This window comes from Capricornis sumatraensis, chromosome 6 (genome assembly GCF_032405125.1).
Source record: "Capricornis sumatraensis isolate serow.1 chromosome 6, serow.2, whole genome shotgun sequence".
Lineage (NCBI taxonomy): Eukaryota > Metazoa > Chordata > Mammalia > Artiodactyla > Bovidae > Capricornis > Capricornis sumatraensis.
The window spans coordinates 80728257-80753551 of NC_091074.1; the positions used below are offsets into that span (position 1 = coordinate 80728257).

The following is a 25295-nucleotide window of genomic DNA, read 5'->3' on the forward strand; positions in this document are numbered from 1 at the left end:
AGAGAGATTGTAGCCACTTTGAGAACCCTCCAGCTTGTTCTTTGAGCTCATTCTTTGAGATCCCTTAGGATTTGAATGTTTTCCTTGAGGATTGTGAGACTTTAACTTAGCTGGAGGTATTTACTCAGAAACAACACATCTCATTCAAGATGGCTCAAGTCCCTTCTTGTTCAGGGAACAGGAAATCTATCATCTTCTGGATATTTCTGTATTTTGGAGTACCACCCCTGCCAAGCTGTGTTGGTTCTTTAGAGCTATCCTGAGAAATCTCATCCCCAGAAACTTAATTTTGGGGGTGTTCATTAGAATGGCACTCATCTTTAGTCCTGAATAGTTATCTGAGATCTCCTAGGGGCTTACAGGTGTATTGAGTGTCCTCTTCTGTTTTCTTCCACAGCTTGACTCATTAGTAGTAAATCCAGGAGTTGTGTCCTGGTACCTTGACTGTTGTGGGGGTAGAAAGTATTACAGGATAGGGGGCTCTTCCATTTGGGCTGGAGTTGAGCCTTTGGGGACCCATCTTTCCAGACTTTAACTTGGACTTGAGTCACTGGAGCATATTGTGGTAGGTCCTTAGAATCTTTTGGGTCCTGGTTGACAACCCACAAGTGTATATCTTGTTGGAATTGCCCAAAGGCCATGGATTAAGACTGGGGGGTCTGAACCTCTGGATCTAGGAAGAGGTCATTGACCTAAACAAAAAGTCTCCCATATAGTATCTCATAAGGACTAAGACCAACCTGTTCCTTAGGGGCAATATGGGTACAGAGGAGAGATATTGGTAAAGCCTCCTTCCATCCCAGGGAGGTCTCCTAAGTTATCTTTTTTATCATTGATTTTAAGAATTGGTTGGCTCTTTCTACTTTTCCTGAAGACTAAGGGCTCCAGGCACAATGAAGGTAATAAGTAATGCCCAATGCTTTAGAGACCCCTTGGGTGACCTTAGAAGTAAATGATGTCCCATTGTCACTTTGTAATGAGCTGGGCAGACCAAATCTTGAAATGATTTCATGGAACAGTTTTTTTTAACCACTTCCTCAGCCTTCTCAATGTGGGTGGGAAAGCCTTCAATCCATCCTGTGAATGTATCTATCATGACTAGTAGGTATTTATACCCTTGAGAAATTGGCATCTGGGGGAAGTCGATCTGCCAGTCCTGTCCTGGGTAGGTCCCATGTCATTGGACAGGCTGGGCCAGTTGGGGTCCTCAAGCTGCTTGGGAGTTGTTTAATTAGAAAGTGGGACAAGAGACCACTTGCCTTATAGTCATTTGGAGGCCTGTCCCTCTGAAGGCCCTTTCTAGTAATCTTTGGAGGGCCTTCTCCCCTAAATAGACTTCCCCGGTGGCTCAGATGGTAAAGCGTCTGCCTACAACGTGGGAGACCTGAGTTCAATCCCTGTGTTGGGAAGATCTCCTGGAGAAGGAAATGGCAACCCACTCCAGTATTCTTGCCTGGAAAATCCCATGGATGGAGGAACCTGGTAGGCTACAGTCCATGGGGTCGCAAAGAGTCGGACATGACTGAGCGACATTTACTCTACTTACTCCCCTAAATGAGTGGTGGCATATAAGGAGTTAACCAACTACCACTGAAGGTTCCCAGGCAGGAAAAGGAGTCCCTTCTTTTGGAACCACCCCATATGATCTTCTTGAAAGCTCTCACTCTTTGCTTTAAGAGTCTCACTTTCAGAATATGAAGGGGTTTCTGGCAAATTAGTCTGTGGAACTAAGGTGGCAACACCTATTAGGTCATTGTTTTGTAATGCTGCTCTCTTTTTGGTGTCCTTTACAATGGGAGACTGAAACCTCAGCAGGCTGATGGACTGCCTCCAAGAACCTAAGGATTTGATCACCATATTTGATTGGGGACCCTTGTATGGTCTAGTGGCCTCTTTCTTCCTGAAATAGCAGCATGTGCATGTAGCACCAGAAAGGCATAATTGGAGTCAGTGTAAATGGCTACTCTTTTCCCTTTCCCCAGCTGTAGAGCTTGAGTCAGGGCTATTAGCTCAGCCAATTGGGCTGAAGCACCAGGTGGCAAAGGTTTAGCCTCTATGGTCTCAAAATTGGAGACTACTTCATATCCAGCTCTTCTTTTTCCATCCAAAGCTACTTCCATCAGTGTACCAGATTTCCTCAGGATTGGTCAGAGGATCTTCTGACAATCACTTCTGGGGTTTGGTCCAGTGGTCCAAAGTTTCTAGGCAAGAGTGAAAGGGGAGAGAGTCCTCGGGGCTAGGCAGGAACATAGCTGGATTAAGAACCTCACAAGAGGATACAGTCAGGCCTGAATTTTCCATCAGCACTACTTGATATCTGAGGATCCTTTGATCAGACATCCATAAATGGACTCTCCCATTCAGGAGTTGTTTCACTTGGTGGCTGGTAAAAATAGCTAATTTGCCCCTAAAAAAGAGTTTTAAAGCATCTTCTATCAGGACTGCAGTAGCTACAAGATTTCAAAAGCAGGGAGAGATCTCTTCCCAATAAAGGAGTAAGACTCTCAGGGACCACCAGAAACTGATGGGAAAATATTTGTCCATCCCAGCAACATAGAAGTGCTTGGGTGAATCTTTTTGTTATTGTTTTTCCTGTAGCAACAAAAATGGCACAGGTTTGGGAGGAGAATGCTCCAGAGAAGGAGGTCAGGACAGGGTAGGTAGCCTTGTGTCAACCAAGAAATTCTTGGACCTACCTGCCACATCTGGTTGGACCCTTGGCTCTGGCTCCATGAAGGTTATCTGTGACAGGTAGGCTGGCTGGAGCAGGCCACTTCAGTCCTGTTGAACCATCAAGAGGGAAGGCTTGGTGCTTGACCTTGAGGCTCTTGGGTTCCAAGGGCAGAGTGCCACCCAGTGTCCCAATTGATGGCGTTTGTAGCAAGCCGTTTTAGCAGACTTGTCACAGTTTGAACACTCTTTGGCCCAATGTACCACCTGTCTACAGTTTAGGCTTGTGCCTTGTGCCTTGTCCTTCAAGGACTCAGAATTTGCCATAGGGCTTCCCTGGAAGACAGCCAGCATCTGGGCATGCCTTATTTCTTTCCTTCTTTCCCTTTCCTGGGCCTTGGCCCTCTTCTCCTGTTCTCTGTTATAAAAGGTATTGGTGGCTGTCTGGACCATCTCATCTAAAGAGGCAGCAGGGTCCTGATGCTGTCTGTAGCTGTTGCAACTAGGGGTTTGATGTACACTGGGACAGGAATTTGTCCTTTAAGATCACCTGTTCCTCATAAACATCTAAGTTGATAAACTTTTGGAGGGCCTCTTTTAGACTTTCCAGAAAGACAGTAGGGTTCTCACTGGACTCCTGAGTTATTGCTGAGACTGGGCAAAGTCCCACAACTAATAGGCTTCCTTCTGTTTCCTTGGGTGGACTTCCTTAGGGGTGAGTCTATCTGAAGCTTATCCTACCCAGTACTGTTGTAACCTGAGAGGCAGGCATACTTGGGTCAGAGTGCAGATCCCCAGGCAGGTTGAGATGTGACAACTTCCTGGAGATTGAATCCCCAGGCAGGTTGAGGCATGGCAACCTCCTGAGAATTGGGTCCCTGGGCAGGTCAAGCCATGTAGACCTCCTGGGACCCCTGGACTTGTGGATCCCCAAGCAGGTTGAGGCATGACAACCTCCCAAGGACCAGATTCCTAGGCAGCTTGAGGCAGGTTTACCTCCTGGGACACCCAAGCTGGAACTGGGCATTCCCAATGACTCTAGTGTGACTAGTGTTGGGTAGGATTAAGGGGTTGTAATCTTAACTCATTGCTGGTTTGTCCACCACAGATGGGAATAGATACTATGATGTAAAGCAATCTAAGCCTGTGCCCTGGGATGGGGAATCTGAGGAAATAACCATAAACCTTATCCTCTTATTTCTCTGATGAAATGTAAGTCACTGATTTCCTCCCTTAGTCTTCCAGAGCAGTTCAGGGTATTTCCAATGGTAAACATTTCATTGTCACTTTAGGCAATAACAGAAGTAATGACAAAGGAGCAGGTTATCTGGTCTTGTTCGGGGCTTTAAGAGTACTCTAATAGTAAGCTGGGTGGCGCGATGTTGCCTACAGTAGGGGCAGGTTTAATGTTGTAGGAGTTAGTACGTGGCTTAAGGACAAAATGATAAGAGGCAACAGACCAGATGTTCCATAAAATGGAGTGGAGATTTGATCCAGGGGTATGTTTGTAGCTTTAGGAGAAGGGTGGTAAGGGTTTGGGCCCAAACAATCTGCAGGGTTAACTCCCAAAGCAGCAAACATTGTCCCTGGAAGCCCAGTTGCCCTTGAAGGGATGCCACCAACAGATTAACTTCTAGCAGGCATTATGGGCCTGTCACCCATCCTAGCAGCTTCACTGAGAGGTGCTGTTGTTGCATCTGTTGTGGGAAACATGGAAGATGAAGGTGTGAATCTCTAGAGAGATTGGATATTATACAGTATTTCCCTCCCAAGAGCTAGCTATTTTCTGGTTGTCCTGCCAGAAGATTGTAGAGGCAACACTATGAGCCTGGACAGGGCTCATGAAAAGAGCATGAAACAGGACTGAAGCAGGCAGGGCACAACTTTTGAAAGACTGATATAGCCCAAGGGCATAACATAAACCAATTAAAATCAAATGGGTCCAAGATGCAGACAAGTCAATTTCAACTAAAAGCCTTCAATCTGCAAGCTAAATGACACATCTGGAGGCAACATGACAGTTCTAAGGCACTATCAAAAGACCAAGGAGTGTTTCCCCAAATGTTGGAATGATCCTCCCACTCATTAGCATAAGAAATCACCCAACCCATAAAAATTAACCACACCACATTTCATGGCCACTATATATACCCTCTGTGATGGCACACACTCTGTGGACTGTGCTTCCCTGTGAATTCAAACAAATCTACCTCTTATCGCTGTGTCTCTCACCAAACTGTTTTGCAATGAGAGATTAAGAACCTGAGCTTCATTAGGTGCTAAAACCAGGCACCATGAGTTTTGGCTGGGCTCAAGTCCTGATTGGACACGCCTGAGTGACTAAGCATAGCACAGAGTTTCTGCCACATGGGTTTCAGTCCCAATCTTAGGCAAACAGTTTCAAACACAACTTTCAGAAATGGAAAGATGATGACCTGCCCAGTACTTTGTAAACAGAGGCATAGATGGAGAGAGGAGCTAAAGGATGGGAGAAAAAACAGTGGGAAAAACATGCCAAGGAACCCCTTTCATAACTTGCTGGGAAAACTGCTAAATGCCTGACCTGTGCCCACAATTTTCATTGGCCTGATTCTAGGCACAAAGGAGGTTAAGGGCCAAAGAACCCTCACCCACTTGGGTAACAGCTGCTAGGGCACAGCAGATAGTGGAGCCTTCAGGACACACTGAGGAGTAGCCCCTGCCAGAATCCCTAAGTTGTGCCCACGGCCATTCATCTGTTCACAGGGGGTTCGAGGAAATAAGAAACAAGAGACTGTAAAGGAATTAAGATTCTGTTAGCCATATGTCCATCCAGCCATAGGGGCGAGGACCTCCTACCTATACTGGAGGTCTTCTGGAATCTGAGACTGAGCCTCATGAGCTTTTGTCTAAGTTTGTTTTGTCTGTCCCTGTTTCCAGCACACTGGGCTTCTTGTCATTTCCAGTGTGCTGGGTTTCCTTCACGTTCAGCTTCCAGCATGTGAGCTTTCACCAAGTTGGTCTTCTGCTGTGCTTGGTCTCCGCCTCACTGGGGATGAGCTGAGGTTGTTTCAGCCAGGTGACATCTGGGTCACGGCACCAGATATGTCAGGGGATTGTGTAATTTTCTTGGTTCTGTCTCACTGCAACAAAGATTTGAAATGGCGGACCAGTGTTACAGTTCAGTTATAGCTCAGCTTTATTTGGCAAGCAAAGGATAGTACACCCTCAAGGCGTGAGGGCGGGCTGACCCCAAAGGAGAGGCCTTAATCCATCTTGGCTTCCTCCTTTCATGCATTTGTTTCCTCCCCACTGAGCTTGCCCTGTGAAACTGAGCTAGCCAAGAGGTGGGTATGTTTTCCCACCTGAAGGTCTCAATCCAGTCCACGGGTTTTCTTTTGATCCATTTTTGCAGGCTTTCCCCTTTCTTAGACACCACCATTTTGACTCCTTTTTCCTGTTCTAACTACCTAACATGTCCATAGGACTTTTCATGCAAAACTACTGGAGTGGATTGCCGTTTTCCTCCTTCAGGGGATCTTCCTGACCCAGGGATCAAACCTGCAACTTCTGCGTCTCTTGCATTGCGCACACACACACACACACACAGTGGTATTTTTCCTCAAAATACTTGCTGTTTCCTTAGGGTGAGGATATATTTATACATACCTGAAATGGATGAAAATACTATACATGATTAAATGCCAGGTAGATATTATAATGATATATAACCTTTGGGTATATTACTTTCCACATATTTTTTCACTTAATTTTCATAATGGCTTATAAAGTTAAGATCAAACTCACTTGCTAAGGGTACACATCTAGCCACTAGCAGAGCCAAGTATGTATCTTTCATATTCAAATTATGTGTCTTTCATATCCAAATTCTGGGTTGTTTTCCTACTACATGTGGAAAAGAGGAGCAATGATCCACATTGAAGGGGTCAGAGGAGTTTTCATGGAAAAATTAGGGTTTCAAACTGTTTGGGAAGTAGAGCAGATTTTATATAAACAGAAAGAAAAAAGAATTCCAGATAAGGAAAGAATAAACAGAAGGTAAAGCATGGTTTGTGTGACATCAGATAAGAAAGTTAGTCTGACTGGAGCAGAGGGGCTTTGCAGGGTCTCATAGGCCCCAATGAAAATTTTGATGTTATGCTCTCACCAGTGTAAAGATATTAAAAATTTCTTGATGTGAAGTGGTGGTCGTTTAGTCACTGAGTCATATCTGACTCTGCAACCCCATGGACTGTAGCTCGCAAGACCACTCTGTCCATGAGATTTCTCAGGCAAGAACATTGTAGTGAAAACATACCTAGTTGCTTCAGCTAAGGAAGGAGGTGATTCCAGTATCCACACAGGCCTCTTTAGATCTGCCTGAATGGCAGGATTTCTTTGACTAACATTTCTCTGAGCAAATAAGAGCAAGATTTGCAGTAATAGATTTTAATGGAATTAACACAGCAAATGAATGGTTTTGGGGTTTGTTTCTCCCTCCTAATAAATCATTCCATAAGAAGATGTGAGTGAAAAAGAAATATCTAAAATTACACTAAAAGGAATTCAGGATTAGGAAACTCGATGCCTGGGAAAATCTCAGAGCATGCTGATCTGGGTTTCGAAGCTTATCTTCCTTATCACAAAAGATTCACTTCACCAGTAAATTTCTGGAGCTGCAGATTTAAATCTCCTTGAAAAACTTGAGAAAGATGCATTTAACAAAGGGAAAGGTAACTTCCTTCTTTGCATCTATAATATTGCTGGGTGTTCAAAAGTATTTTTTCATTGTTATTTTTATAGCAGTTGCTCTACAAATTCAGAAGTATTGATTGCTTTAACAACTCAGGGCTTGGCCAAAGTCAGTGGAAGAGACATTATAGGAGATGGTTTTGGCTTATACAATACAAATATAAACTAAAATAGAACAATACCTCTAGGTACACATTGCTAATTAAAGGCCACAGGGAAAATATAATTTGCATCAATTTGAGATATTGTGGTAGGTCAGGTGGAAAAAGTCCATGTCTACATTTTTATTTCCCTACAGTTAAAAAAGGCTGGTGAGGTGTGCAGACCGGCAAAAGATGAGTGTGACCTGCCTGAAATGTGTGATGGCAAATCTACTCTTTGCCCCAGTGATCGATACCAAATCAATGGCTTCCCTTGCCAGAATGGGAAAGGCTACTGCTGGATGGGAATGTGCCCCACCCTGGAGCAGCAGTGCACTGACCTCTGGGGACCAGGTACGAGGACAAGCCCAGTGTCACTGGCATGTCTGCCTCTCTCCGTGTCCATACACAGGAAAACCATATCATTCCAAGTGACAGTGTTTCATCATGGCTGAATTAGCATTCTGTCCCTTTCGTCCTTCCTTTATGGTTTCCTTTACTGTGCAAAAGCTTTTACATTTAATTAGGTTTCATTTTTTTATTTTGCATCTATTTTCATCACTTTAGGAGGTGGGTCAAAAAAGATCTTGTGATTTATGTCAAAGTGTGAACTGCTTATATTTTCCTTTAAGAGTTTTATAGCATCTGGCCTTACATTCAGGTCTTTAACCCATTTTGAGTTTATTTTTGTGTGTGGTGTTAGTAAGTGTTCTAATTTCATTCTTTTACATGTAGCTGTCCAGTTTTCCCAGCACTACTTACTGAAGAGACTGTCTTTTCTCCAGTGTATATTCTTGCCTCTTTGATCATAGATTAGGTGACCATAGGCATGTAGGTTTATCTCTGGACTTTCTATTCTGTTCCATTGATTAATCTTTTGTTCTGATATTTTGTTGTGAGTGTATAAGTATGCAAGATTTCTGTGTATTAATTTTGTATCCTGCAACTTTACCAAATACATTGATGAGCTCTAGTAGTTTTCAAATTCATTGAGGAGCTCAAATTCATTGATGAGTAGTTTTCTGGTAGCATCTTTAGGATTTTCTATATAGTATCATGTCATCTGCAAACAGTGACAGTTTTTTGTATTTCTTTCCATTATGGTTTATTACAGGATATTGAATGTAGTTCCCTGAGCTACACGATGGGACCTTATTTCTCAACCATCCTATAATAGTTTCTATCTGCTAGTCCTAGACTCCATAGGCTTTTTATTATTTTTAACTTTGTTGTTTTTTCAAAGGCTGGATTCATATTTTCTAGGTCTTCCTTATTGATCTTTAAAGTAGAGGAGAGAGAAGGAGTAGAGGCATTAGAAAAAGAAGGATAGAGGCATTTGACTCAATAGTACTTGATTTAAAGTCTGATTTTTCATCTCTCTTTGTGGCTTTAACCAATACCACCCTCTGTACCTTTATTAACAAAATGAGAATGCTAATAAGAATGGGTAATATTTATACACCATGTTCTACTGATCAGGCACTCTTTTCAGTGGCTCATATAGATTAACTCATTTAATCTTCTTAATAGTGGACTTCCTTGGTGGTCCAATGGTTAAGACTCTGTCTTCCAATGCAGAGGGTGTGGGTTCAATCCTTGGTAGGGGAACTAAGATCCCACATGACTCCAGGTGTGGTCAAACATTTAAATAAATCAAGTTTGTTTTTTTAAAAAAGATATAATCCTAAAAACCTTTTAAAAATCCTCATAATAACATTATGAGGGCACACTATCATAGAGTCATCATTTTTACACAGAGCAAATTGAAAGTTTAAGGCAATTAACCATATCACACAGCTCTTAACCATTGATTGCCCATCTGATGAAGATTGCATGAGAAATTAAACTTGTGATGCATATTACTTCCTGGCAGAGTAGAAGTCTGACTAAGCATAGGGTGTACCTGTCACATGTATACCCTCCAACAGGACAGCATTCCAGTGTCTGCCTGTGGGCTGCTGCTAGGATAACTATGGCTCTTCTAGCTAAGTCTTCAGTCTTACAGATATTTCCAAATATTTAGATAGCCATCATTCAAAAATAGGCCATCCAAAAAAATTTTTTAACTCCAGACATTTCTCTTGATATCATATCAAAGTAAACTGTATTTCCAAGAAGAGGTATGATGCTAAAATCGTGTTCTTCATGCTGGCTTTCTGTTTCATGAATCCTTTGTAGCACTGAACTACTTACCTCTCTTCTTTCCATCTATGACCTGACTGACCTTGTTTGATCCCAGGAGCCCAGGTTGCAGATAAGTCATGTTTTAGACACAATGAAGTTGGGTCAACTCATGGATACTGTCAAAAAGTGAACAACACACACATTCCCTGTAAAGCAAAGTAAGTGGCCTTGCTATTTGAACTTCCCGCTCATTTTCACACATGCTGATTTATCTCATTTAAAGAGAAAGTAATTTGGACATCATTTATTGGATAAACATTCATTGAGTGACTATTACTTGCTTTATTTTAGGCTAGGCAATGAGTTAAAAAGGTAAATAGGGAATGATTCCCATTTTTCAATCTCTTATAATGCTTGCTTCAAAGGACACCAAGTATAGCTGCTGTTAAATAGAATGAATGTTTGAGAAGGAACATAGGAGAGTAAATGGGCCTTGTTGGAAATGTGTACACTTATTCTCCAGTATGCTTCAGATGCTTTTCCATCTACTGCATTTCATGATGATTCTATGGTAGAAATACGTATCTTCTCAGAGGAATAAGCAACACAATGATTGTACAGTTTTTTGTTTTTTTTTTAACTTACCATGGCATTCCATAAAGAAAAAAATACAGTAAGGGAAAAGATTGACAACTGACCTAAAGAATTTGTTTTCCATAAAAAAATTGATAGTCTTAAAAAAGAAAAGATAAACACTGTAATCAATGAACTTGAGATTTTTCTATATATTTCCCTTGGATTCTACAGTTCTAAGATGATTTTTAAAAATTAAATGATAATAGGTGAAATACCTGTTCCAAACTTTGCATGTGCAAACTAATATGTAACAAGACACTGAATGAAAAAGATCAGCATTTCTCCAAGTTTTTTTCTGTTGAATAACACTAATTTTTCTCAATGATAGTTATTACCAAACAAACTATTTTGGACAGAAGATCATCTTTTGGGGAGTCTGAGCCTCAAAGATGGTCATGCCTTATGGGCTCTCCTTTATAGGAAATCAGGGGAGAATATATTAATAAAAGTCTATATGTGTGTGGGAGTAGGGTGAGTGGGTAGCAATATTTAGTATGAGAAGTTATGATAGGGAAAAAAGGCTAGGGTAATTCCATCTTTCCTCTGTAAAGTGTACACACACCCTTGTCCTGTATAAATGCTTGTGTGAATACTGGATAATTTCTGCAACCAAAGACATAAGCATTTCATTTCTTCCCATAGACTGGCCTTCTGATCACTTCTTAATAATTTTTGCTTGTAGTGAGAAGTAAGCCTGAAATTCCCTAGGTCCTAGAGCCTTCCTAGGGCTTCCTTGGTGGTGCAGAGGATAGAAAGTCTGCCTGTGATGCAGGAGACCTGGGTTGAGTCTCTGGGTTGGGAAGATCCCCTGGAGAAGGAAATGGCAACCCACTCCAGTATTCTTGCCTGGAAAATTCCACGGATAGACAAAGTTGGTAGGCTATAGTCCATGGGGTCGCAGAGTCAGATATGACTGAGCAACTTTCACCTTTTTAGAGCCTTCCTCTTAAAGCTCTACCTAAATGATTCAAGAAAAATACCATCTCAAGTCTGGAAAGAATGCAGGCCTTTCTCTGCTCCTCGGTGGTATTTTTTCTAAAAGCCACCAGAGTAATCAGAAGAACCTGATTCTAACACTCTCAGAAGACTTTTTTCACAACTTTCCTCTAAATTTTACATAAAAGCAATTGATTCCAATATTGTTGACATTGACTTTCTTCCCCTTGCTAGTGAATGCAAGGCATTAGTGATCCCCTGGCAATTTCATCTGAATTTGCAGGGGTTCTTTCAGGAACCTACATGATGCCTTGGAATGCCATCCAAGGCTCAGCCTTATACTGATACAACTATAGTCAAGAGAATTATTCTGCTGCAATTAATGAAATAAATAACCTTACCTGAAACAAGACAGAAACTAACTTCCTAGGTGCCCTCCTTGATGTTAAGAACTGATGTTGAAGCTGAAGCTCCAATACTTTGGTCACCTGATGCAAAAAACTGACTCACTGGAAAAGACCCTGATGCTGGAAAAGATGGAAGGCGAAAGGGAAAGGGGAAGCAGAGGGTGAGATGGTTGAAGAGAATCACCAACTCAGTGGACATGAATTTGAGTAAACTGTGGGAGATAGTGAAGGAGAGGGAAGCCTAGTGTGCTGCAGTCCGTGGGGTCCCGAAGAGTCAGACACAACTTAGTGACTAAACGTCAACAACAACACATACCCTCACATAAGGCCACCTTCAAGAATCTGAAGTTAAGGTTCTGCATCCTTCCCACTGGCCAGAATTTAGGTGACTGGCCAAAATTAGGGAATCTGGGAGACAAGGGTTTTGTTGTTGCTGTTGTTGTTTGTTTGTTATTTTAGCAACACCAGGCCTTGCAAACCGTTGAATATGGTGGTTCTATTGCTTAAGAATAAGGGGAAAACTGGTATAAAGGAGAACTAGGAGTCTCTGCCTTAGGGAAAAATACCATTAGTTAAATATTGATAGTCCAGGAGGTGATTTATATTTGTATAAAACTGCAGTTTGGATCCTGGTGTTTCAACCGCAGCAAATTTTGGCTTTTCCTCAGAGATGCCATGTGTGGGAAGTTGTTCTGTCATGGTGGCTCAGATTATCTGCCCTGGAAAGGACGGATAGCCACATTCCTGACATGTAAACTATTTGCTCCTGAAGACAGCAGAGAAGAAATTGGCATGGTAATCAATGGAACCAAATGTGGAGATAAGAAGGTGAGTTGAAATTCCGGCTTTTACTCAGAACGTTCTTTCTGTTTGTTTTTTGTTTTGTTTATTTTCTTCTCAGGGCCTCCCTGTGTTTCATGGAGCACAATTTTCAAAGCAATGTTTATGCCATTCATGTATGCATGAGTGTGTTCTTCCCTTCAGTGTGATTTAATAAGTACCTATTATGTGCTTAGCACTAGGATGTTAAATTTGGGCAAGTTTTACTGCCCCTAAATTGGTAGGTTCTCAGCAAATGATAGCCACTGATAGTAATAAATATAATCATAACAATACTACTCATTTTTACACAAATTTTTATTTTAATCTTAAAGATGATATGATATTAACATGTTTTCCATGTTAATTTTGCTTGGAATCAGTACCTTGTATCATGTGCAATGCTTAGCTCAGTGCTAACTATCAGTCTACAGAGCTGAACTAAAGAGGTGGATTAAGGGAATAATCCATGAGGAATGAAGTAAGGAAATTTTCTTTGGAGAGGACTTCCTAAATATTTTATTACAAAAATTACCTAGATTCCATCTTCCTGTTTTCAAAAGGATGTTGTGATTTCTCGAATAAAGAGTAAGTTTGATGACAATGCGTGCGTGCATGCTTAGTTGCTTCTGTCTTTTCTGATTCTTTGTGACCCTGTGGACTGTAGCCTGCCAGGCTCCTCTGTCCATGGGATTTCCCAGGTAAGAATACTGGAGTGGATTGCCATTTCCTCCTCTAGGGGATCTTGCAGATCAAGGGACTGAACCCACATCTCCTGCATCTCCTGCATTGCAGGCAGATTCTTTATCCACTGAGCACCTGGGAAGCTCTTGATAGCATTAATAGTAGCTAAAAATATAAGATTAACTCCTGAAGAGTCAACAGTTTGCATAAGTGATATCTTTGGACATTCATGTCAGTTTTGTGTTTTTCACATCACTTTCAGGTTTGCATTAATGCAGAATGTGTGGATATGGAAAGAACTTACAAATCAGCAAATTGCTCCTCTAAGTGCAAAGGACACACTGTAAGTAAGTCTTGACAGTGTTTCCCAAAGCTTGCTCAATCTTATGTCATTTTAGGTCAGACAGTTTGGGTGATGTTAATGTAGTGTTTCAGTGTTGAATGATTAAAACAATTAAGTTTATCTAACTCTTTAGTACTTTGATTCAATGAAAACTTCCTTCAAAGAACCTGATACTGAAATTCCTGTTTTTTTTTAACTTTTTATTTTGTATTGGCATATAGCCAATTAAACAAATGATGTTGTGGTAGTTTCAGGCGAATATCAAAGGGACTTGGTCACACACACACACATATCCATTCTCTCCCAAACTCCCCTCCCATCCAGCCTGCCGCATAACACTGAGCAGAGTTTCCTATGCTGTAAGTAGGTCTTTGTTGGTTATCCATTTTAAATATAGCAAGGTATACATTTCCATCCCAAACTCCCTAACTATCCCTTCCCCCCAACAACCATAATTTCATTCTCTTAAGTCTGTGAGTCTCTTTCTGTTTTGTTAAGTTCATTTTTATCAGTTCTTTTAGATTCCACATATAAGTCTGTCATATGATATTTCTCCTTCTCTGCCTGACTTACTTCACTCAGGATGACATTTCTCTAAGTTCATCTATGTTGCTGCAGATGGCATTATGAAATTCCTATTATTGATGCTTAAATTATGTAGGTAGTTGAAAGGCTGCAGAGCAGGGGGTTATTCTTTTGTGTTGTTTCATTTTTTTTTGAAATGTACTTAATTATGAATGAATAAGCCCTTGTGTTGAGCATTAGTTCAGTGAGAAAACTGACAGAACCGTTCCTCCTCTAGGTGTGTGACCACGAGCTCCAGTGTCAGTGTAAAGAAGGATGGGCCCCTCCTGACTGCTCTAGTTCTTCCACGGTCTTCAGTACGTAACATTACATGTCTAATTTGAGAAAATTGCTCACCTCTTCCAAGTATTTATTTCCTATTACGCAAGATTCCATGCCTTTTTCTCTTTCTTCTTGGAATTCCTGTTCTGTAGGTAATAAATCCACGATATTAATCTCCAAAGTTTCTCATCCAAGTTTTAAATCATATTTCCCACCCTCTTATGTTTTTATATTTTACCAAAACAATCCTTGAAATTTTATATTTGTCATTTCATTCTAATTTTCTGAGTTTTCTTGCTTTACGATTGTCCCATTTTCCTAACAGCCTTGACTGAAGGTATACTAGGTATAATATCCTCATAAAACTCTCTAAGAATATGACTTATTATTTTTGCAGGTTCAGTCTCTTCTCCAGATTACCTCTATTTCTTCTGAGTTGACATTTTTTTTTCACCCTCTCCTCTCTTATATTGCACTGTGCTATTTTTCTTCAGGATATATGATCCTTCATTGAATGTGGGATTAGGTTGACTTGAATTAGCTCACAGGGGTTTTCTTGGCATGTGTGCATGCTTGTTGGACCTTACCTCTCCTGACTGGAGATCTGCCTGAGAGCTCTATCCATAGGCAGATCTTCCTATAGACCTCAGACCTTCATTGTGGAAACAGCCAGAGAGCCTCACCTCCAGTTGCCATGGTGATGAATACCTTGCCCTGAGGACAGAGCTCTTCATTACCTTTACTTTAGAAACAGCTGCTCCTCCTCAGGACCTCTTCCTATTGCTTTACAACCTTTAAGCGATTTGGCATAAATAGAACTGTTGTATTTTAGCAACTCTTGTGGGTCAGTAGTGATCACGCATTGAAATTTTCGTTTAAATTGTTTTTATAGCTAGTAATAATGATAGAATCCTTTCTTAATTTTTATGGCCATTGGTATTTTCTCTTTTATGAAATATTTGTTCATGCCATTTTGTGTATTTTTCTGTTGGGTATCTCCCTGACCCCCTATTAACTTAAGTTTTAATATATTTGATATAAGCTATTTTTCAGTTATATGTGCTGCAAATAACTCCATTCATTCTGTGTTTTCTCACTCTTTGTGATGTCATGTGATTAAAGAAGATTTTAATTGTAATGTAGTCAATTTGTTTATCATTTCCTTGATGATTAGTTTCCTTTTTGTGTCCTTTTTAAGGAATTTTTTTCTATCCTAAAGTAATGAATGTATATCCATATATGATCTTCCAAAAAGGATTATTTTATTGCTTTTTCAAATTTAAATCTATAATGTATCTGGAATTATTCTGTGTATGATGCAAGTGTTCAATTTCACTTTTATCCCAGATAGATACTCAATTGTCACACCATCATTTATGTAATAGATCTGTGTTGTGCTAAATCATTTCAGTAGTGTCCAACTCTTCGTGATCCCATGGACTGTAACCCACCAGGCTTCTTTGTCCATAGGATTCTCCAGGCAAGAATACTGGGGTGGGTTGCCATGCCTTTCTCCAGAGGATCTTCCTGACCCAGGGATCAATCCCTTGTTTCTTGTGTCTCCTGAACTGGCAAGTGGGTTCTTTACCACTAGCACCACCTGGGAAGCCCGTGTAATATATGCTTCCTTAATGCTTTATGGTACCAGTTTTCCAATAAAAGCATATGTGTCCGCATGTGTGTCTCTCTGAGATATTTCTACTTTTCTGGGGGTTCTATTTGACTATCCATATGCCAGCATAAGGCCTTCATAGGTGACTCAGTGATAAAGAATCCTCCTGCCATTTCAGGAGATGTGAGTTCACTTTCTGGATTAGGAGGAAATTTCCTCTTCCTGGAGGAGGAAATGACAACTCACTCCAGTATTCTTGCCTGGAGAATCCCAGGGACAGAGGAGCCTGGTAGGCTACAGTCCATGGGGTCACAAAGAGTCTGACACGACTGACCATACACATGCCAGTATAATATTCTTTTTATTATTGTATCTTTAAGATAAGTTTGTTATCTTAGAGGCAGTCCTTTAATTTTGTTTTTCAAGAATGTGTTGGCTATTAGCTTTTGTACTTCCACATATATTTTACAGTCAGATTTTCAAGTTACACACACAATTCCTGTTGGAATTTAAAGTTAGTCTAAACTGTGTCTATAGATTCACTTGGGGAAGAATGAGCATATACAAAATATTGAATTCCAAACTCAGTACATGAAATAAGTATCCATTTACTTAGCGTTCTCTAATTTTGCTAAATAATATTCAATGATTTTCACCATAGAATTTTTATATATAATATATATTAATTGGATTTATTAATTGCACCCATCTCACACGCTAGTAGATAAATGCTCAAAATTCTCCAAGCCAGGCTTCAGCAATACATGAACCGTGAACTTCCAGTTGTTCAAGCTAGATTTAGGAAAGGCAGAGGAATCAGAGATCAAATTGCCAACATCTGCTGGATCATCAAAAAAGCAAGAGGGTACCAGAAAAACATCTATTTCTGCTTTATTGACTATGCCAAAGCCGTTGACTGTGTGGATCACAATAAACTGTGGAAAATTCTTCAAGAGATGGGAATACCAGACCACCTGACCTACCTTTTGAGAAACCTATATGCAGGTCAGGAAGCAACAGTTAGAACTGGACATGGAACAACAGACTGTTTCCAAATAGGAAAAGGAGTATGTCAAGGCTGTGTAGTGTCACCTTGCTTATTTAACTTATATGCAGAGTACATCAGAGAAGGCAATGGCACCCCACTCCAGTACTCTCGCCTGAAAAATCCCATGGATGGAGAAGCCTGGTAGGCTGCAGCCCATGGGGTCATGAAAGTCAGACACGACTGAGCGACTGAACTGAACTGAACTGAGAATATAGAACCTCAATTAATTTTTGTATATTTGTTTTTATATGAAGCACCTCTGCTAACCTGTCAATAATTTTAGTAACTTATGAATTCTTTTATATTTTCTACATATTCATTCATACTGTTTGAGAAAAATGACAGTTTTGCTACTTCCTCTCTAACAGTCATAATTTTAATTTCTTGTACTTTTTTTCAACATTGTGCAATGTTGAACAGAAGTAGCAAGAGATAGCAAGCCTCTTTACTTCTTTCCCAATCTTAGGAAAGACTTTCAGTATTTTGCCCTGTTATCTAAAGGTATTCTTTCATATTAGATCCTCTTCATCTGACTAAGAAAATTCACTTCTATTTCTAGTTTGCTAAGAATCATATCAAGTACTTTTTATGTATTGGTTAAGATTTTTAACTCTTTACTTTGTTGGTATTGCAAAATAAATTGATTGATACTTGAATATTTATCTAACTTTGCATTCCTTGCATAAACCCAACATGGAAATATTTAATAGCTTTTATAGATACACTAGAGCCATGAAGAGAAACCCCACATCCAAGGTGAGAGAAACCCAAGTAAGACCGTAGGTGTTGCAAGAGGGCATCAGAGGGCAGTGACACTGAAACCATAATCACAGGAAACCAGTCAGTCTAATCACATGGACCACAGCCTTGTCTAACTCAATGAAACTAAGCCATGCCATGTGGGGTCACCCAAGATGAGCAGGTCATGGTGGAGAGGTCTGATAGAATGTGGTCCACTGGAGAAGGGAATGGTAAACCACTTAGGTATTCTTGCCTTGAGAATCCCATGAACAGTATGAAAAGACAAAATGATAGAATACTGAAAGAGAACTCATAGGTTGGTAGGTGCCCAATATGCTACTGGAGATCAGTGGAGAAGTAACTCCAGAAAGAATGAAGGAATGAAGCCAAAGCAAAAACAATACCCAGTTGTGGATGTGACTGGTGATAGAAGCAAGGTCCGATACTGTAAAGAGCAATATTACATAGGAACCTGGAATGTCAGGTCCATGATCAAGGCAAATTGGAAATGGTCAAACAGGAGATGGCAAGAGTGAACGTCGACATTCTAGGAATCAGCAAACTAAAATGGACTGGAATTGGTGAATTTAACTCCAATAACCATTATATCTACTACTGCAGGCAGGAATCCCTTAGAAGAAATGGAGTAGCCATCATGGTCAGCAAAAGAGTCCAAAATGCAATACTTGAATGCAATCTCAAAAACGACAGAATTATCTCTGTTCGTTTCCAAGGCAAACCATTCAATATCACAGTTATCCAAGTCTATGCCCAACCAGTAACTCTGAAGAACTGAAGTTGAACGGTTCTATGAAGACCTACAAGACATTTTAGATCTAACACCCAAAAACGATGTCCTTTTCATTATAAGGGACTGGAATGCAAAAGTAGGAAGTCAAGAAATACCTGGAGTAATGGGCAAATTTGGCCTTGGAATACGGAATGAAGCAGGGCAAAGAGTGATAGAGTTTTGCCAACAGAACGCACTGGTCATAGTAAACACCCTCTTCCAACAACACAAGAGAAGGCTCTACAAATGGATATCACCAGATGGTCAACACTGAAAGTGGATTGATTATATTCTTTGCAGTCAAAGATGGAGAAGCTCTATACAGTCAGCAAAAACAAGACCAGGACCTGACTGTGGCTCAGATCATGAACTCCTTATTGCCAACTTCAGACTTAAATTGAAGAAAGTAGGGAAAACCACTAGACCATTCAGGTATGACCTCAATCAAATCCCTTATGATTATACAGTGGAAGTGAGAAATAGATTTAAAGGACTACACCTGATAGATAGAGTGCCTGATGAACTATGGACGGAAGTTCATGACATTGTATAGGAGACAGGGATCAAGACCATCCCCATGGAAAAGAAATGCAGAAAAGCAAAGTGGCTGTCTGTGGAGGCCTTACAAATAGCTGTGAGAAGAAGAGAAGTGAAAAGCAATGGAGAAAAGGAAAGATATAAGCATCTGAATGCAGTTCCAAAGAATAGCAAGAAGAGATAAGAAAGCCTTCCTCACAAATCAGTGCAAAGAAATAGAGGAAAACAACAGAATGGGAAAGACTAGTGATCTCTCCAGGAAAATTAGAGATACCAAGGGAACATTTCATGCAAAGATGGGCTCGATAAAGGACAGAAATGGTATGGACCTAACAGAAGCAAAAGATATTAAGAAGAGGTGGCAAGAATACAGAGAAGAACTGTACAAAAAAGAGCTTCATGACTCAGATAATCACAATGGTGTGGTCACTCATCTAGAGCCAGACATCCTGGAATGTGAAGTCAAGTGGGCCTTAGAAAGCATCACTATGAACAAAGCTAGTGGAGGTGATGGAATTCCAGTAGAGCTATTTCAAATCCTGAAAGATGATGCTGTGAAAGTGCTGTACTCAATATGCAATCAAAGTTGGAAAACTCAGCAGTGGCCACAGGACTGGAAAAGGTCAGTTTTCATTCCAATCCCAAAGAAAGACAATGCCAAAGAATGCTCAAACTACCTCACAATTGCACTCATCTCACACGCTAGTAAAGTAATGCTCAAAATTCTCCAAGCCAGACTTCAGCAATATGTGAACCGTGAACTTGCAGATGTTCAAGCTGGTTTTAGAAAAGGCAGAGGAACGAGAGATCAAATTGCCAACATCCACTGGATCATCAAAAAAGCAAGAGAGTTCCAGAAAAACATCTATTTCTGCTTTATCGACTATGCCAAAGCCTTTGACTCTGTGGATCACAATAAACTGTGAAAAATTCTTCAAGAGATGGGAATACCAGACCACCTGACCTACCTCTTGAGAAACCTATATGCAGGTCAGGAGGCAGCAGTTAGAACTGGACATGGAACAACAGACTGGTTCCAAATAGGAAAAGGAGTACATGAAGGCTGTGTATTGTCACCCTGCTTATTTAATTCTATGCAGAGTACATCATGAGAAACACTGGGCTGCAAGAAACACAAGCTAGAATCAAGATTGCCAGGAGAAATATCAATAACCTCAGATATGCAGATGACACCACTCTTATGGCAGAAAGTGAAGAGGAACTAAAAAGCTTCTTGATGAAAGTGAAAGAGGAAAGTGAAAAAGTTGGCTTAAAGCTCAACATCCAGAAAACAAAGATCATGGCATCAGGTCCCATCACTTCATGGGAAATAGATGGGGAAACAGTGGAAACAGTGTCAGACTTTATTTTTTTGGGCTCCAGAATCACTGCAGATGGTGATTGCAGCCATTAAATTAAAAGACTCTTACTCCTTGGAAGGAAAGTTATGACCAACCTAGATAGTATATTCAAAAGCAGACTTTGCCAACAAAGGTCCGTCTAGTCAAGGCTATGGTTTTTCCAGTAGTCATGTATGGATGTGAGAGTTGGACTGTGAAGAAAGCTGAATGCCAAAGAATTGATGCTTTTGAACAGTGGTGTTGTCGAAGACTCTTGACAGTCTCTTGGACTGCAAGGAGATCCAACCAGTCCATTCTAAAGGAGATCAGTCCTGGGTATTCTTTGGAAGGAATGATGCTAAAGCTGAAACTCCAGTTCTTTGATCGCCTCATGCGAAGTGTTGACTCACTGGAAAAGACTCTGATGCTGGGAGGGATTGGGGGCAGGAGGAGAAGGGGACGACAGAAGATGAAATGGCTGAATGGCATCACCGACTCGATGGACATGAGCTTGAGTGAACTCCGGGAGTTGGTGATGGACAGGAGGCCTGGCGAGCTGCAATTCATGGGGTCGCAAAAAGTGAACAGACTGAGCGACTGAACTGAACTAAACTGAATAGATACTGATGGGTGATGTCTGCTATTACATTATGTTCATGGGTGATGCCTATAATTTTCTCATTGTGTCTTTATAAATCTGAGTACAGGATTATGTTAATCATGTTAAGTAAAGTGGAGTGTTCTCATTTATCTAAATTCTCTGGAAAAATTTATATAAGAATGGAAGACTCTCCCTAAACATCTGTTTAGAACTTGTCAGTACCCAAATGGGCCTAGAGTTCTGAGCAATATTTTAATTAAAGATCCAATGTCTTTAGTAGTTATAAGAACCTTCAGGTTTTTTATATCTTCTTATACAAGTTTTAGTATATTTTACTAGACATTTTCCTCGTTCACTTGAATTTCAATGTTTTGGTTTAAAATTCCTCATAATACTTACTTATCTTTTCAATATCTGTAGGATCTGTAGCATGCTTTTTAATCTTTTTTTCTATTATCCTAACAAAATTTTAAAACTTTAATTATTCTTTATGGTTTATTTTTCTTTTTCAAACTTTTTTTTTTCTATTTCAGTGTCTGCTTTATACAATTCCCTTTCCTTAAATTTATTTCATCTTAAAATTCTTGAAAGAAATCTTTGCCTCTTTAGTTTTCAGTTTGTAGCCCATATGGTAACTGATATTTTCATTATCATTTGACTTAAATTATTTTCAAGTTTCCATTTGCTTTCTTCTTTGCCCTTGAAATGTTTAGTTGTATATTTCTTAATGTACATGCATATACAGATTATCTAGCTATTGTTAACATTATATGCAGCATAATTCCATAGAGACCAGAAAATCTACAGTGTTGAGAATGTGTTGAAATTTGTTGACACTTTCTATGACTCAGCATATGCCCATATTGTAGGTGTTCTGTCTGTGCACAAAAAAAATATGTATTATGCAGTTATGTGCAGTATTTTCCATGTTTTTTAATCCATGTTTGTTAGTTGTGTGTAATATATTAATCCTTACTGATATCTTGTTTGTTTGTTGTACCAATTACAGAGCCACAAGTGTTAAAATCCCCACTGTAATTATGAACGTGGCCATCACTTCTGGTTCTATTCAGTTCAGTTCAGTCCAGTCACTCAGTTGTGTCCAATTTTTGTGACCCCATGGACTGAAGTCTTCTCTGTTTATCACCAACTCCCAGAGCTTGCTCAAACTCATGTCCATCAAGTTGGTGATGACATCTAACCATCTCACCCTCTGTCGTCCCCTTCTCCTCCTGCCTTCAATCTTTCCCAGCATCAGAATCTTTTCCAGTGAGTCAGCTCTTTGCATCAGGTGGCCAAAGTATTGGAGCTTCAGCTTCAGCATCAGTCCTTTCAATGAATATTCAGGACTCATTTGCTTTAGGATTGACTGGTTGGATCTCCTTGCAGCTCAAGGAACTCTCAAGAGTCTTCTCTAGCACAGCAGTTCAAAAGCATCAATTCTTCAACACTCCACTTTCTTTATGGTCCAACTCTCACATTCATACATGACTACTGGAACAATCACAGCTTTGACTAGACAGACCTTTGTCAGTAAGACCTTTGTCATGCTTTTTAGTATGCTGTCTAGGTTTGTCATAGCTTTTCTTCCAAAGAGAAAGCATCTTTTAATTTCATGCCTACAGTCACCATCTGCAGTGATTTTGCAGCCCAAGAAAATTCTGGGTATATTAATGCCTATATATTTTGAGACCTTGATATCCACTACAAAAAGACTTAGAATTGTATGTCTTCCCAGTGAATTAACACTTTAGTCATTATGAAATGCTTGTGTGTATCTCTAGTTTTCTTGCCTTTTAAAGTCTACAGATCATGGAGAAAAATGTAGCTGTACCATATTTATTTTGGTCTAACTTTTTTCTTACTTATATTTTCATCCTTTCTGAAACCTCATGTTTTACATCTGCCTCTCATTTTAAAAATACAAATATATTTAAAATTTTCAATGTATGGCAAAACCAATACAGTATTGTAAAGTAAAATATAGTAAAAATAAAAATTAAAAAAAATTTTAGATTGATAATAATTTTTTAAAAATCTGGTCCATTTAAATTAAATGTAATTACTGATATACTTGGGTGTATTCTTCCTATCTGGTCTCTTCCTTTTTCTCTTCTTTCTTATCTTATGGGCGTCATAAGGATTTTAATCACTCCAGTTTTCTTTTTATTGATTTGGAGATTATGCATTTATTTTGTATTCTTTAAGTGGCCATCATAAAAATTTCCAGTTTATTTCTTTTAATATAGACTTTACTTTTTAGAGCTGATTTTAACTCCACAGGAAAACTGAGTAGAAAGTACAAAGGTTTCCCATGTATTCTGCCCCAAACGTGCACAGTCATCCCCAACACTACCATCCCCCACCAGAGTGCAATGTTTGTTATAGTTAATGAACCTACATGGAGGCATGATTATCACCCAAAGTCTACAGTTTACATTAAGGTTCGGTCTTGGTTTATTTACTCTTCATTCTTTTGTGCATTTCTGGGCTTTCATCCAGAATCATTTTCCTTTCTGTCTTTCTGGGTTCTTGCTCTCTCACTCCAAACTAATTTTCTCTCACTCCAGAGTAATTTCCCCCTATTCTTTAGCACTTCTGTGTTTTTAGGAAGCTTTTTTTTTTTTTTTAGTTCAATTTGCTGTTTTTAGTGAGAGAGCTGGTTCAAATTTCCTAGACCTACGTTTCCAGAAATAGAAAAGACTGTGTTTTCTGTTCAGACACTGCCATCTTCAACTATAAAGCTGCTTCCTGTTATAATACTCTCCATCTGTCATGCCCCAGCTTTATACCTAGACCACGACCTTTCAAATTATGGGTGTCTGTGAAGTACTGCTGAGTTCGTCTTTATTTCCTCTGGACTATGTCACTCTTTTGAAATTAGCTACAGTGTTGTTAGTGCAAGTACACTAAAAAAGTTCTGAACATATCTATACTATTTCTAACACAAATACCTTATAATTGCATTTCCTTTGGTTTTTTGGATAGAAATTTTTATGGAGGGTAGAGAGTATTTAGTATTTAAACAATTATTATCTTACCTAGAATTCTACTTCTGAGGTCTCTACCTTTCTGCATGCATGTGTGTTCACGTTTGTGAGCTTTTCTTGCATTTATGCCAAAAAAGTATTCTTATTATTGATTTAGTGATCTCTGTAATAAGAGAGCAGTCAGTAGCTGTTGGCATTGCTCTTCAAACTTGTACCCCCGGTCTTTGTGGTTTCAGATTATTATGAGAAATTAATATATGAGATAACAGAAGATTAAAGTTGCACTCATTAACTAGGCTGTAGGTAAAATAGAAAACATCTTCAGTTCAGTTCAGTCACTCAGTCGTGTCCAACTCTTTGCGACCCCATGTATCACAGTACGCCAGGCCTCCCTATCCATCACCAACTCCCGGAGTTCACCCAAACCCACGTCCATCGAGTCAGTGATGCCATCCAGCCATCTCATCCTCGGTCGTCCCCTTCTTCTCCTGCCCTCAATCCCTCCCAGCATCAGAGTCTTTTCCAATGAGTCAACTTTTAGCATGGGGTGGCCAAAGTACTGGAGTTTCAGCTTTAGCATCAGTCCTTCCAAAGAACACCCGGGGCTGATCTCTTTTAGGATGGACTGGTTGGATCTCCTTGCAGTCCAAGGGACTCTCAAGAGTCTTCTCCAACACCACAGTTCAAAAGCATCAATTCTTCGGCACTCAGCTTTCTTCACAGTCCAGCTCTCACATCCATACATGACCACAGGAAAAACCATAGCCTTGACTAGACAGACCTTTGTTGGCAAAGTAATGTCTCTGCTTTTGAATATACTATCTAGGTTGGTCATAACTTTCCTTCCAAGGAGTAAGCATCTTTTAATTTCATGGCTGCAGTCACCATCTGCAGTGATTTTGGAGCCCCCCAAAATAAAGTCAGCCACTCTTTCCACTGTTTCCCCATCTATTTCCCATGAAGTGATCTTATAACCCCCCCAAATATAATTCTAATATAGAGTAAACATCAATAGAACACTCACTTATGTCCCATCTATCTATCAGTTATCAATTATCCATTTGTTCTCTTTTTTATGTCTCAGCTTCTTATTTGCTCCTGAGAGGAGTAGGATTTCAGGACTTCAGGTTATTTTTACATGCTTTATTCCAAGGTTGAATTTTAAAAAATGTTTCTTTCCTCTCCTGCCATCCCCCTTACTTCATACACTTTCTGATCTTCCAGCCTTTTGTTTTCAATTTATTCCTTCTAAGCATTCTCAGTTATTTTGATGCTTTACTAATCTCATGTAAAATGTTCT

General features: G+C 39.8%; 1 protein-coding gene across 1 annotated transcript in view; it reads left to right on the plus strand.

The window, feature by feature from the left end:
* Positions 1-25295, plus strand: part of ADAM28 (ADAM metallopeptidase domain 28) — a 75337-nt gene that overhangs the window by 44562 nt on the left and 5480 nt on the right. Inside the window, exons 14-18 of the mRNA XM_068974045.1 lie at positions 7700-7895; positions 9781-9883; positions 12313-12472; positions 13410-13490; positions 14293-14371. Coding sequence (XP_068830146.1) covers positions 7700-7895; positions 9781-9883; positions 12313-12472; positions 13410-13490; positions 14293-14371 — 619 coding nt within the window. The remainder of the gene's footprint in view (positions 1-7699; positions 7896-9780; positions 9884-12312; positions 12473-13409; positions 13491-14292; positions 14372-25295) is intronic.